Source organism: Prionailurus bengalensis, chromosome C2 (assembly GCF_016509475.1).
Source record: "Prionailurus bengalensis isolate Pbe53 chromosome C2, Fcat_Pben_1.1_paternal_pri, whole genome shotgun sequence".
Classification (NCBI taxonomy): domain Eukaryota; kingdom Metazoa; phylum Chordata; class Mammalia; order Carnivora; family Felidae; genus Prionailurus; species Prionailurus bengalensis.
Genome location: NC_057350.1, coordinates 114188856 through 114204108, shown reverse-complemented (window position 1 = coordinate 114204108; position 15253 = coordinate 114188856). Strand labels below are relative to the sequence as shown.

At 43.4% G+C, this 15253-nt stretch overlaps 1 protein-coding gene across 1 annotated transcript in view; it reads right to left on the bottom strand.

Annotated features, from left to right (window-relative positions):
- CLRN1 (clarin 1) overlaps positions 1-13382 on the bottom strand; it is a 39822-nt gene extending 26440 nt beyond the window's left edge. Inside the window, exon 1 of the mRNA XM_043595130.1 lies at positions 13009-13382. Coding sequence (XP_043451065.1) covers positions 13009-13261 — 253 coding nt within the window. The 5' untranslated portion in view covers positions 13262-13382. The remainder of the gene's footprint in view (positions 1-13008) is intronic.
- Positions 13383-15253: the final 1871 nt, after the last annotated feature.

Here is a 15253-nt window from a genome sequence, read left to right as displayed (position 1 = left end):
GAGTCCTTGCCTCCCATTCCCTCCTCAGCTCTTACAAGGACCTCTCTTCCCCACCACTCTATCAGGAATGCTTTAGAAAGGTCTCCCATGACCTTGTGGTGTTAAAATTCAAAGGACTGAGGCACCCGGGTGGCTAAGTTTCCAACTTTGGCTCAGGTCATGACTCATGGTTCATGAGTTCCAGCCTTTCATTGGGCTCTGTGCTGTCAGCATGGAGCCCGCTTCAGATCTCCCCTCTCTCTCTGCCCCTCCCCCGCTCATTCTCTCTGAAAGAAAGAAAGCAAGAAAGCAAGAAAGAAAGAAAGAAAAAGATTAAATTTCAAAGGACTATTTTAATTGCCTCTCGTTTGGCACCTGTGTGGTGTTTGGGACTGTTAACCATTACTTCCTTTTGAAAGTCTCCCCCCTCTCGGTTTCCCCTCTGCTCATTTCCTTTCCAGTTCACTGCCCCTCCTCCTCAGCCTGCCTTGCCAATCCCTCCTCTCTACCCATAAGTATTGGTATTTTCTAAAACCCACTCTTATTCACCTTCTCATTTGATTCCCCTCCCTGGAAATCTTTCTTTCCATTGTAGATCCCACTGCCACCTCTAATCTGCTGATTCCTTCTTCTCTACCCCTACTCCAGACCTGCTCCCATGACCTCCACATCTGTGCAAATGATGGACATCATTTGTTGCTGGCCTATAAGTGAACCTCATTAAACATGACCAAAAATAGTGCCCTATTCCCTCTAAATCTTCTCCTCTGTGTTTCTTTTCTCAGTGACTTGCTACAGCTCTCTGTCCTGCAGAAGTCTGGGGTTCGTTTCATGTCGCTAAGGTCTGTTGATTTTTGCTTCGGATTATTTTGGAAATATTTCCCCTCGCTTGCAGCCCTCTGATAATGCTTTGGTTTGGGCCACCAAATATTGGATGAAGGAGCCTGTGGACTGACCTCTTCACCTCTCTTTTGGTTTTTTTCCAGTCCATCTTCTACCTTGTCACATACCTGCTTAACACCGTTAAGTGGCTTCCCACTGCCTTCGAGATCAAATGAACTGCGTTGGTAGAGCAAAGTCTTCCATATTCTGGTCACTGCCTTCCTCTCCAGCCTTACCCTCCTTCTCCTTTCTCTCCCGTCCTTTGTACTCTGACCACAATAGGCTCTTCATACCTTGGCTCGCGCTATTCCTTTGCTCAGAATGGCTTCCTCCATGCCATTTAGTGAAATCTAACTCTAACTCTTAAGAACTTTCTTCCAGTTTCCTTGTGCCTTGCCCTGACAAAGAATAATTCTACTTCTTGGGGCTGTGTGAATAAAAACAATAATTGTGATAGTAATTAGTGCTATTCAACCATCTACAATTCTGGCTCTTCCCGATTCTGGGCTCTTGATAGGATTGCACGTCCCGGCCCCTTTGAAGTTAGATGTGGCTGTGTAACAACCTTTGTCAACAAAGTCTAAGTGGAAGTGGCATGTGTCAGTTACGGGTCAGAGGGTTTACTTGCCAGTGTGAGTCTCCACAATTCTTTCTAACAACTGGTGGCATTCCAGATGGTGGCTGCACCCTGGAATGGACCTACAGCTGATCTCTGACAAATATGTTCTCTGAGCAAGAGAACAATCTTTGCTGATTTACCTGTGATGTTTGAACTTACTTGTTGAAACGTAACAGTCCATCTTGACTGACGCACTGGTGCAACTTTTATACGTTGCCAGTTATTTAAAACACTCTTGCTAGATTCTTCATTGTTTGTGAACAAGTACCCTCTCTCATTCCTTCATATCTGCAGAGTCTAGAAGAACGCTTAGGCACATTATAGGCCCCAGTGATTTTTTTTTTCCTCAGCGTGGGGGTGAGGGCGCATAGACTCTAACTTACAGAGAATTTGTGTCTTACATGTAAAGTCATGCTGTTTTCAATAGATCATTGGAGAGTAATAAGAATAAGATAAAAAAACTATTTGTTTTTACCAATTGCTAAGTATGTTCCTTTATTACCATTAATTCGTGTTTTATTTGCTGTCTCTAAATGCATGGCTTTGATTTCAGTTGCCTTAAAATTTATTTCTATCTGCTGGTTTCCTCCGTTATATTTTATCTTGAAACTTTGTTCTCCTTTATATCTATTACTGATTCCAGTCTGACAGTCCTATCTTTTATCCTACAGGTCTTGAACAGGAATTTAGTAAGTCCAATCTAAACCTATATTTAGGCATTACCAAGAAGATTAGTTAGAATATCATCCAACACCAAAGCAAGAAGGACAGAGATGCTGCTGGGAAGAGTGACAAATAGCCAGGCCTTAACTGAAAGGTAACATAGCAGGTTGAAAAAAGCATAGCTTTTGTAGTTAGGAAAGTTTAGGATTAGTCTCATTTGGCCATTCACTGCTCATGTGGGCGTCTGGATACCTTGGCTCCCTTCTGTGTAAATGTGAGTAGTGACAGAAATAAGTCAAAGAACTTTTGAGACACACAAGTGAGATCACTTACGTGGATGCTCTATGTCGATTTTAAGTAATCGCTTAAATATTTTTTTAACACGATGAGAACGGTAGGGCAGTCATATTTCCACGAAGAGGAGTGGAGGATATAAGAACCCAATGTCTTGAGAGCGTCTGCACTTTCAAGTCTCATGATCAGGCATTGTGGGTGGGTGGGAATTTTGGGCTCACGGGTGGTCAGAGCACTTAACTGTACATTGAGACGGACGATTCCCCTCCCCCATAGGGGTCCCTATGGACATGGAACCCCTGAACACATGGAATTCAGGCAAAGTTTCTATCTTGTAGCCCACACTTTTACTTTTCTCCCCCTCCCTGACCAGGTGGGTGACTATTCCTGTAAATGATCCAGGAACGTTAGATTTATAGCTAATTACTTATTTGGTACCTGTCACACACTTTCCTCAGCATCTGATATATTGTTCTCATTCTCATTTCTATTTCCCTTGTGCAATTTCTTGCACATTCTCTGTAATGACTTCTCTAAAATGATTTTTGGGCCGATGGCACATCTCTAAGGAGGTGATAGTCTCCTGATAGTCTCTTTGGAAGGAGCAGAACCCTTCCACAAGAGACAGGCAGGTGAAGGTCAGAATGTTAGCTTTCTTTCTGGATACAGTGCTGGAGAATGTGGCTTAGATCTTCCACCAAGTTCTGCTGAATTCGGCAGCCTCACCCACCTTGTCACAGGTGGGGCTGGACACCTGAGAGCCTCCCAGTCCAGGGCAGAGCAGGTTCCCTTATCCTGATCAGGTGGAAAACAGGCTCCTGTAAGTGGTGGGCAGACTCAGAAAGACGAGAAGCCTCTGGGGCTGAGAGCCAAGTATGCTGTTCCTTACTCAAACTCATTAATCAGATCTCACATTCTCGCTGAGGCCAGGCAGGTGTAGGGCAACTGTGAGACCCTTCATGGAAATAAACAGCTGAAGGAGTGGAAACTAAGGATCCTAAAGCCTCCCACCTGTGTGGAAGCAATGCTAAACACTGCTGTTCCTCTTCCCTGCCCTCCTTCTGGAGGTCTTGTCCTTCCCTTATTTGGGGGACTTCTGATGCCTCACCTGCTTCCACCTGTCTTGGCCACTGGCCACCTCTGTAGTTCTCAGCCTTGGCTACACATCAGCATCTCCCAGGGAGCTTCTCAGCCATCCCACTTCTCAGGCGCCCCCTCCCGAGATCCTGCTTCGACTGGCCTAGGATGGAGCCTAGGTGATTCTATGGTGCAGGTGATTCTAAGGTGCAACCAGGGTTATGGATCACTGACCCGATGGCTTAGGTTTCATCAACCCTTTTCGCCTTTATCTGGCTGGGTGCAGAATGAAGGTAACACCATCTGTGGAGCTCTGGGAACGAAGGCAGGCTCTGATAATGATGTCAGCCATGGTGCAGCAACCTCTTCCTAGATTAAAGCCATGTGGTAGCTTCAGAGGTCCTGTCTTCCTTCTCAACTTGTCCTCCTCCACATAAAAGGTGCGTAAAAACCATTGTATTTGGCCCCTTGGTGCTCAGCTATTCATTTTCTTGAAAGAGAGTAAGAGAGAAGGTTTCTTTCTTCTTCCGGAAATGCTCTTGATCTGACTTTCGCCTCAGCCCATCTGCGGCCGGTCATTATGAAAATCCAGTAAAAGGCATTCCTTGACATACGCTCCGTGCATTCGCCTCCTTTAATATCCCCCATAAGCTCACGCCTAGGTATTGAGCCAGGCTGCTTTCTGACAGCTGCCGTGGTCAGGGAGAATGAAATCCGTGACCCCAGCACTTAAGAGGAGGAGACCTCACGGTAAGATAGAACCGTCTAATATGCCATCTTTTCAGTACCGCGCCTGAATTCCTCTCAGCTGAAGTGTATCTACCTGACTCAACCCAATTCAGAGGCAGCCCCGTCAGTGAGTCTTAATCACCCACGGTGGCTGAGGGACGACAGCTGCTTTGGCGCATATGTGTCTCTGATAACAGAACCCATTTGACTGCTCCTAATCCACAGGGTATGATTATGTTGGGGTAATAACTCCTGAGAATGGCTTTGCTACAATTATAACACGCTGAGAGGGAGCGAAATACGAATCCTGCATAAATTAGTCTGCCAGGTACAGTTTGCTATTAGTCAGCTCTATCCTACCTGTAATAAAAGTGTATCATCTCCCAACCAGTCTGGGTGTTTACAGGCGTGACCGGGTGAAAGACTTACTTGTCATTGTTTAATTTAAATAAGTTTTGTTAAAAAAAAAAAAAAAAAAAGAAAGTCTTTAATTTTATGAAATCCCCGATCGACTTCAGAGATAAAAACGAGCTTTTATTTTTCACTTTTTAAAAATGAGATTTTAATTTATGCTCTAATTCTAATCCACTGGCTCCTAATAAAATACCAGTTTTTGAAGTTAACCAAATGCTATGCACCTGCTTTTCTTTTTTATCTCTGCCTCTGTTTTCAATACTCAAGACACCTCAGAAAAGAGCCTGCCAGGGGCGCCTGGGTGGCGCAGTCGGTTAAGCGTCCGACTTCAGCCAGGTCACGATCTCGCGGTCCGTGAGCTCGAGCCCCGCGTCGGGCTCTGGGCTGATGGCTCAGAGCCTGGAGCCTGTTTCCGATTCTGTGTCTCCCTCTCTCTCTGCCCCTCCCCCATTCATGCTCTGTCTCTCTCTGTCCCAAAAATAAATAAATGTTGAAAAAAAAAATTTAAAAAAAGAAAAGAGCCTGCCATTTTGGTGAAATAATTGTTGTGGTCAAGTAAGTAATTCTGAAGATCATACCATGAAGGGTTTCGTTGGCGATGATCTTAAGTCAGCCAGCCACAGGAGCAATCAGCTCACTCTGCTTTCAACATAAATTATCAACATTAATGTAATATAATTTCATAACCCAAAGATTAGCCATAAGCATGTGACCCGCTCAACCTAGATTATTAAACAGACTTGGCTTGACTGTTTTACCTTCCAAAGGTCAGAGATCGAGGCTGAGACATTAGGGCCACTGGAATGTGAAATAAAGAGGCAGTGAATGAGCCCAAGTCGCTAGGCCAAGGACCATCATCATATTGATATACAAGATTTAGCTCTTGTGATGTCCCGACGTCATTGTTGAAATGGATGGTGAAACTGAAGTTTGCTCTTAGATTTTCTTCCTTGCTTTGTGTTCTTTTTGCACGTTGTAAGGAGACAGACGTGGCAGAAGAATGATCGCGATCTATCATGCATCTGAATTTCAGTCTCAGGCTGGCTACCTACTAGATCTGTGACTTTGAGAAGTCCTGTGACCTCTCTGAGTTTACAGTTTCCATTTTTGTTCAAGGGGGAATGGCATCAGAACATGTCCCAAAGGGGTGAAGGTGATATATGCAAAATGCCTGACACCTATCAGGCACCCAGTAAATGGGCAGCGGAAATAAGTGTTTTTAATTCTGTGTTGTCCAAACCTCCTTGGGGAAGATACCCACAGCTAGTCAAAGACAAAGCACAGGAGCAAATTGTAAAAATGATTTGGAGTCCTGCTCCGACAGGTGAAGTTCACACACACCAGGGTTAAGTTCCAGAAGCCCCACCTGGGACCTATTGCACGGAGCTTCAGATGCAGCCCCGTCAGCCTTTGCTTCATGGCTCAGGAGAGCCCAGGTGATGACTTTACTGGCTATTAGAGTAGAGAGTAATTTAAAGTAAAGGAAGGGGTGTGTGTGTGTGTGTGTGTGTGTGTGTGTGTATGCGCTTGTATGCATGCATGTGTGCAAAACTATGGTCCTCAAACGAGGCTAATTCTGTGAGGGATTTTTCCTGGTAAATAGTCTTTTCTATGTCTTTGCCTGGAAAAAGGTCATTTCCTGGCCTAGGCAAGGAGAGAAGTTCCTTTCCTCAACAGCATCTTCCCATATTTCTCACCAGTTGGGAGGATGATTTCTGCTTCAGTTCCTCCTTTGGGTAAAGAATCCCCTGAGAGTATGAAACACGCTGGTCGTTCCTAATTTCTTGCCATTATCAGTTGATGAAACCAAATGCAAGAAAGACGAGTTTTTCAGGGAGGATGGCAGAGAAGTTTCTAGGAAAAATAGAGAAAGGGAAAAGTGGAGGAAATAGGAGTTCAGCCTCTCACTGTATTTTGACTTCCCTTTTGCTTTCTCAATAACCCCATCTAGTCTGTTTGGGTGTTTGTGGCTGCCCCTGCTCGCTGCAACCCCAGCAACGCACCTCTTTAGAATTCCAAAACATTCCATTTTTTTTTTCTCCTTCATTAACCCGTAGTTTTCTACACAAAAAGTAAAAGCTTTTGACCGGGAAGAAGAGGGGCATTCACTTTGATAATAAAATTCATTTGGGTCCTGATAAATGGTAGGTATTTCAGAATACTTTAAAAATCATGAGATTTGAGGACCAAAGAGTAAAGGCACACAAAACTCACAGCTTCCGACAATGGTGACTGCAATGTGTCAGTGGAGGCTTCAAGCGACAGAATAGAAGGGTCAAGCAATTTTAAAGCCGGAAGGACCTTGTCGAGAACAGCCAGCCCCTCATTATATAGATCATAAAGCGTTTGAACTAGAAGAGATGTTAGAAATCACCTGGTTTCACCTCCCATTTTACAGATGCAAGAACTGAAAACCAATGAAATGTGATGTGCTCCAAATCCCATCCTTGGTGAGTGACACAGACCTGCCACAAACCCAGGTTAATCCCGATAATGTCTGTTTACCGCGCATTTATTAAGCACCTTTCTGTGACGTGCACCATGTGGGTCCTGCTTGAGGGAGTTCCGGGATGAATGATACAGAACTCCTGCCTTCTGGGGGCTGAGGGTCTCCTTGCAGAGAAATACACTTTCTCAAATACTTAGAATCCAAGGTGATTTGAATAGAGCGACTATCAAGGTCTGGGAAGGACAAATCGGGAAACCATTATTAAGCTGAGGGAAGTTGAAGATTTCCCCCTTCGTACCAGTGCTGCTTAACAATCACTTTTGTTGAATGGGAGGAAAACAAAAAGTCTATTTGCTGGACTGTTTTAATGAGCGAATGAGACTAGACAACAGGGTCCTGAGCTAAAAGGCGGGAGGGCCCATGCAAGCTAGGCGAAACGGTACAAATGGCTGTCTTCCCTCTGCCCTCCTACCAGGTAGGCTTCCCCGCTGAACTCCATAGCTTTCCCTCCCACCAGACCATCCGTTAAGGAAGGGGGGGGGTAGGCACTGTTACTAGAAGGAGGTACCATCAAAGACCTTGGCAGCTCTGCCGTGGGCAGGCAGGGTGATAGGAGAGATGTGGGATGTGCAGGATGGTGAAGAGGGGGGCCCCTGGGTCCTTCCAGGTGGGGGAGCCACACTTGCAGGAAACCATGAAGGTACAGTGCCAACGCTCCGTAACAGTGGCAGAAACTGAGTCCCGACTCTTCTACCCCAAGATAGTAGGTTTGAGAAGCCACCTGCTTGCCGACACAAGCAGTTTCAGCATCCCCTCTGTAACCTGGGTGATGTGCCTCATTTGGTAAAGAAACTCTGCTTTCTAAAAATATGAAGGGGTGGGGGGTGGTGCCTGGGTGGCTCAGTTAAGAGTCTGGCTCTTGATCTCAGCTCAGGTTATGGTCTCAGGGTCCTGAGTTCAAGCCCTGCATTGGGCTCCGTACTGGGCATGACGCCCACTTAAAAAAAAAAAGCATGAGATTTTTGGGGTGCCTGGGTGGCACAGTTGGTTAAGCATCTGACTCTTGATCTCGGCTCAGGTCATGATCTCACAGTTCATGAGGTCAAGCCCCACATCGAACTCTGGGCTGATGGTGCGGAGCCTGCTTGGGATTCTGTCTCTCCTTCTCTCTGCCCCTCCCCCACTTGTGTGGCCTTTCTCTCTCTCAAAATAAATAAACTTAAAAAAATATGAAGTAAGTTAAATCTGTTAAGCTTTTTAACACATTTTCAATCATAAGGTCTCAATTAAAATGCTTTTAAAAGTATGACTAAAGTTGCAATCTGTGATCCATGATTGGTGAGATCTTATTTTTCACATTCCAAAAAAAAAAAAAAAATTCCATATGTTTTTACCAGCTCATTGAACTATCTTGGAAATAAATAGATCAGCATATCTAGGAATGATTGATACCATATGATTCTTGGGTATCCTATTTTGATGATGCTCTACACTGTTTCCAAGCACCAAAACAGAAACCCACCCGCACATACTAAGCTCAAAACTGGCAGTTTTTGTCTTGATGGCTACAGTACGAGTTGAAACATCATCATTAAAATTTTACAGGTGACATATCAGGAAAAATTAAGCCCACCGGTTGTGTTTCCTTGAAAGGAAAACAGCCCTTCATCATAATGAATGAAATTGTGTGCTAGGTATGAATGCTAGTGACCTCTAGAAAATGAAGCGCTGACCCATAAGTGGATGAGAATCAGCCAGAGTAAACGAGGCAGAAGTTTTCCCGGCATAACTGTGCATGCTGGCAGGGAAGATTCTTGTTATAATTAAAAGAGATAGAGTGGTCAGTAGGGAACGTTTAATAGGAACAAACATGACAACATTGCCTGACGGTTTTTCTGCTCCATTCCTTATCCTCATGTTGCACTATATATCTGGGTTTTAAAAGTGACACATGGCACTGCCCATAAAAATAACACGTACACTTGTGCAGCAGAACCAAGCAAAAATTCATTTAGAATATGGACACTGTCAACGCCCAATTTACTCAGAGTAAATCTCTAGCTGAGTTTGCACTGTCCAGTTGTGATAGCTGTTAGCCACATTGAAATGGCTGGTGAGCACTTGAAATGTGGCTAGTTTGGATGGAGGCGTGCTGTAAGTTAAAATATACACTAGATTTTAAGGACTTAGCACAAAAAAGTAAAATATCTCTTACGTTGACTGCATGTTAAAATGACAGTATTCTGGGTTTCTTGGGTTAAAGAAAAATGTCATCACAATTCACTTCACTTGTTTCCTTTACTCCCTTTTTCTAGTGTGGCTACTAGAACATTTAAAATTACATATGTGGCCTGCGTTTATGGCTTACATTGTATTTCTGTTGACCAGTGCTGATCTAAATGAAAAGTTTGGTCAGCGAGGTAGCATTTAGCAATCCCACAGAACCGAAATGTAAATCTGTATTAACTGATGCTGCCTCCACAGCGCGAAGAACCGGGTCACGAAGCGATTGATAGTTGGACGAGCTGCCTTTTCCATTCCTCCTACATTGGAAAGTTTCTTCAATCCAAATGTTTGCTTAATAACTTTTCTAAGGGGAATATGAGAAAGGGAAAAGTTCTGGGAAGTGAGTTGTGCCCTAATCATAACTTGGGTTCTGGAAGAAACAGGAAAGAATCATCTACCCTGAACTCTCTGGGGGCTCTACGTTTTGCTCGAAGGATGCCATTATTGAGAAAACAGGGTTAGGCCTCCCATTCTCTTACAGTAACAGGACTACACTTTTCTCTCAGGCGAATGATCTGAGGGCTCTCTTCCTTCAAGAATGCATTGTTAGGGGCGCCTGGGTGGCGCAGTCGGTTAAGCGTCCGACTTCAGCCAGGTCACGATCTCGCGGTCCGTGAGTTCCAGCCCCGCATCAGGCTCTGGGCTGATGGCTCAGAGCCTGGAGCCTGCTTCCGATTCTGTGTCTCCCTCTCTCTCTGCCCCTCCCCCATTCATGCTCTGTCTCTCTCTGTCCCAAAAATAAATAAACGTTGAAAAAAAAATTAAAAAAAAAAAAAAAAGAATGCATTGTTAGAACATCACTGACAGGGTGATAGCATTTTGAACGTGAAGATATGGACCGTGAAGCCTTCCTGTAGCAGGAGTGTCAATTCAGTGCAGGATGTTCAAAAGGCATTTGGTGAGGAAGTTTTTATCACTGAGAGGGCTGCTTGTTTCAATAAGCACTATGCAGGGCACCTGGGTGGCTCAGTCGGTTAAGCGACGGACTCTTGATTTAGGCTCAGGTCATAATCTCCTGGTTCATGAGATGGAGCCCTATCGGGCTCGGTGCTGACAGTGCAGAGCCTGTTTGGGATTCTCTCTCTCTCTCTCTCTCTCTCTCTCTCCCTCCCTCCCTCCCTCTCTCCCTCTCTCCCTCTCTCCCTCCCTCCCTCTCTCCCTCTCTCCCTCTCCCTCCCTCCCTCTCTCCCTCTCTCCCTCTCCCTCCCTCCCTCTCTCTGCCCACCCCCGCTGTTGCCCTCTTTCTCTCTCTCTCAAAATAAATAAACATTTAAGAAAATTAATGAGCATTATGCTTTTTAGGGAATCCAGTATTCACTTTTCCTAACTTTCTCTTGTGTTCCATTGAAAGAGATACTTCTAAGCTTAGGCAGAAAAAGTGATACTGTAGGTATGCTTTGCAGGGTCTCATTGAAGTTAATGAGGTTTTGGGGTGCCTGGATGCTCAGTCGGTTAAGCATCCAACTCTAGATTTTGGCTCAGGTCATGGTCTCATGGTTTGTGAGTTCAAGCCCCACCTCGGGCTCCATGCTGGCAGTGTGGAGCCTGCTTGGGATTCATTCTCTCTCTCTCTCTCTCTCTCCCTCTCTCTCTCCCCCTTTCTCTCTCTCTCTCCCCCTCCCTCCCTCCCTTCTTCCCCAGCTCACCCTCTCTCTCTCTCTCTCTTTCTCTCTCTCTCTCAAAGTAAATACATTAAAAAAAAAAAGAAATTAATGAGGTTTTAACACATCTGGGGTAGAGACAGGTTACACAGAGAGGCTGTCACCACAGAACAGACTAACAAATGTAAGATCTTCTTAACGAGGGTGGGGGGAAATGTTCAAAGTATCACAAGGACAAATGAAATTCTGTCATAGGTGAAGGTATTGTCTAAACCCCACGACTCTATGAGTCCGCACAAAAGCAAAGGGTAGGCCACCTGACTAGCACAACGGCGGCGGCACAGACAGAGCTAACAGAGGACACGGCCATGAAAACTATTCATCAAACCGCTGAGGCATGTGGCTTTGTGAGGATTAAATAAGACAAAACACGCTTCGTGCTTCATGTCTTGTAAGTGTTCACAAAACCTACCGTTTGAAACCTGTCCTATGGTTTGAGTAAAGCTGATCTCTGTTTCACTGTACAAAATGCAAAGGCTCCAGAAAACTCACTGTATGGTCCCTGCTTTTGTCTAAATTCATGTGTGAGAAGCTTTCCTCTCGCTTTTTAGCTGTCAATGAATGAGAGTTACCTAATTCCACTCATCTTTTTTCCTCTTTTATTTTTTAATACAGTTGCAAATCATGTGATCTACTTTGTTCTTTTTTCCCCCCAAGGACAGCTAAGCAACTTTAACAGCCCCATTACCTTAATGAACTGAAGCCATTCAGCGAAAAGAGTTGGTATTCACTTCATCAAATCTAGTGGATGATAATTTTCCGAAAAGCTAAAGACTAATTCTTGAGGATTTTTTGGAGCCCTGTGACAATTCGTATCACCTAATAACCTATGTTGAGTGAAAGCTGGTGTCCAGTGACTGCGAAGAAGATAGAAGGAATGTTGCAGAAATATAAATAGGCCAGCACTGAAATTTAATTAGACACTGCATATGTTAATAATAAATTCAATTAATTTAGCTTTCTACCTATGCTAGAGAAAAAAAAATACCGAGGCAAAATAATAATTCATTTTAAATGCCTCACTTGGTAACCTCCTTTCCTGAAGAGTGATTTATGCAGTAATTTACTGGCTGTTTCTTCATAAGATTGTTCCAAACCAGCCCTTTTGAAATAATAATAATTTCTGAATGTGTGTTGTGAGAGATATAACAAATGCCTTCTTATTAATTTTCATTTAATGAGTTGCCTATTCACATGGTAATTTTTTAAAAATTCTCTTCTTAAGATAAACAGGTTATAAATACTGTGGGTAACACTTCCATCTCACAAAAATCGAACAGAAAACCCATCTCATATTCTCTACATGATTTGAAGGTCAATCAGTTGCAAATTTTCTATCCTAAATAGGCATCTGTTTCTTTCCCAGTTAGCATAGCAGATCCGCTTTAAATTCCAAAAGCCAAGTGATTCACATTGGTGAAAAAAGAAAAAAAAATATTAGCAGCAGGAAAGGTGCTAGCAGGGATAAAAGAGGGATAGATGGGGTACAAAGTCATGAGCAAGGTGGAAAAGAAGTTAGAGTTGCTTAAGGAGCCCATGACACTGATCTTTTTGTTGTGTTTTAAGAACAAAAAGAAGATCGTCTCTTACAGCTTTCTATTTGTCCAAGTTGCCCCCCCTTTAAAAAGATAACAAAATTTCTAGCATAAATATTAATGTTTAAGAGAATTTAATTGCTTACCTTCTCAAAAAGCTTAATTCCATACCAACTCATTAACTATATATTGTCATAATAAAAACAGAATGAAATAATAAGAACAAAATAGTAAAAAGTAGGAAGAAGAAATTGCTCACAAGAGTCCTAGGTATTTCAAATGGTTCACGTCTGTTTTAAGAGGCGTTGTAATAGACAGGGCAAGGCTCTTAAAAATAATTCCTTCTTAAAAGTAATTCCTTGTAACAATTGGGAGAGCGCACCTAAAGTATTAGATAATTCAAATGCAATTGTTACTTACGTGAGAACCGAAAGGGCCTCGCTCCCAGCCCGCACTGCCTCACACCCTCTCCGTGGAAAAGCCCGTACTGCATTTCTCCCATGAACTTGTCCAGCTCCTGCCCAGAGGCATTGACGAGCAGAGCCCCTGTTTTGCAGAGGAAGGTGGCTTTGATCCACAACGGTGTCCCCAGGGCTGTCACAACTCCAAGGGCGCACACGAAGCTTAACACCCCAGCCATACAAAAAATGACTTTCTTTTGTTGGTTTGGCATGACGAGAAATGGCTTTTGTGAGAGTGAGGTCTAAAGAGGAGACTTTAGTGACTGATGAGAAGTGACTGCCCCTTTGGCTGCATTTATTGTAGAAGCTGAACGGACAGATCCCGGCCACAGAGGCACCTTCACCCTCAACGGTGGTTCTCGTCAGTAGAATGGCAGGATATGGAGACTTCTTCATCATACTTACTTGACTTCTTTTCTGCTGCTGCTTCTCTCTAATTTGGAAGCTTTGGACTAAGAGTCTGTAAAATAAAACTCTTTCATGCTGCCTTCGACAATCTCCTCTTGTGTCACTTGGTAACAAAGGTCTAAGATAACAGATGGAGTCCTCCCTGTAACTTGATAAATGCCTCCCCTTTCCTCAGCCTTTTGTCTGATTGGATGAGTTGAAACTTTCAGAAACAGGCTTGGCTCCTATGGCAGATTTTCAGCAACCTGAGAAGTGCATTTTTTGATGTGTTTCTGTTTTCGTTTTTGGTGGGGGCTGAAGAGGCGTGTGGACAGAAGAAGAACATATGTGTATTTCTTGGTAATTAATAGATTTTGAAAAATGTTAATGTAACAGGATAAAATATTGAACTGAGTTGGGTTCTGTGTCAATATGAAGTGCCCTAGACCAACCATCAGGGCCTGTCCCCCTAACTCCTTTTCTTCCCAATCCATGATTTGGAATCATAGAAAAGTTCATTCCAATTTTTCCTGGGGCACAGGTGCAAATATGTAGTTTTCTAAAAGCTCTCCTTCAAAATGCTTTGCTGCTTCAGGACTCTAGCAAGGAAATGAGGTTCTGGGTCTGAGAAATATCTGAATCTATAAAGAAGAGAAGGGCACTGTCATGGAAAGAAGAGATTGTGTTCATATAGTCTGCTCTAAGAATTCACCACAGGGTACCTGGGTGGCTCAGTCGATTAAGTGTCCAACTCTTGATTTTGGCTCAGGTCATGATCTCATGGTTTGTGAGTTTGAGCCCTGCATTGGGTTCTGTACTGACAGCATGGAGCCTGCTTGGGATTCTCTCTCTCTCTGCTTGTCTCTCTCTCTCTCTCTCAAGTAAACTCAAAAAAAAAAAAAAAAAAAGGAATTTACCACAGAAAAGCAAGGGTCCTAGGAGAAGTCATCAGTTAGAGAGACAAGAGACAAATTCATGAGCAAGATTAAATAGCAAGTAAGTCAGGTTACATCGTTAATGTCTGAAAACTAACATTGAGAACTTAGTAACAAATTTTTACCTCAGCATTTCTACTGAGATTTTCCCTTCAGACACAGAACGTGTGTGTGTGTGTGTGTGTGTGTGTGTGTGTGTGTTTACTGAGTATCTATTGTATGGCACATTATTGTGCTAGGCTCTGACCCAGAGCCTAACTTCTAGTGAGAACTTAGTATGCATGGTATATTGCTCAGTATTTTACCTAAATTATATTATTTAGTCCTCACAATCACTGTATGAAGTGATGATGAAAATGATATCTCCATTTTATAGATAAGGAAACTGAGGCTCAGAGAGACCCAGCAACTTGCCCAAGAGAGTAATGGAGCTGGGATTCAAATCCAGGTGTTCTCATTTTGAGGTTTATCTGCTAGCCTGAGCAAAGCCCTTGGCCTTGAAGAGAAGATAAGCTCTTCATCTTGGGTTGTATTGGGCTGGGAGTAATAAGGGCAGAGCAATCCTCACTAATTGTACATCTTGGATGCTTGGAGAACACAGGTATCTTCGAACAGAATTTTCCCACTTGGTCAAAAGCACATATTGATGCTAGTTTCTATTCTCTTGATCCACTTTTAAGCATATCAGCTGAAGAGAAATTAATAACGGAAGATGTATTTTATGCCACTGTCAGCATAAGTGAATCTCAAGGTTATGTGCACTTTGAGGGGTTCTTTACGTACAGTCTTGGACTTCCTGGCACAGCTACCCTCTCTTAGTAGCTTCCAGAGGCTATCTTCTTGTTGTTGTTGTTTTGATTTTTTTTAAATGTTTGTTTATAT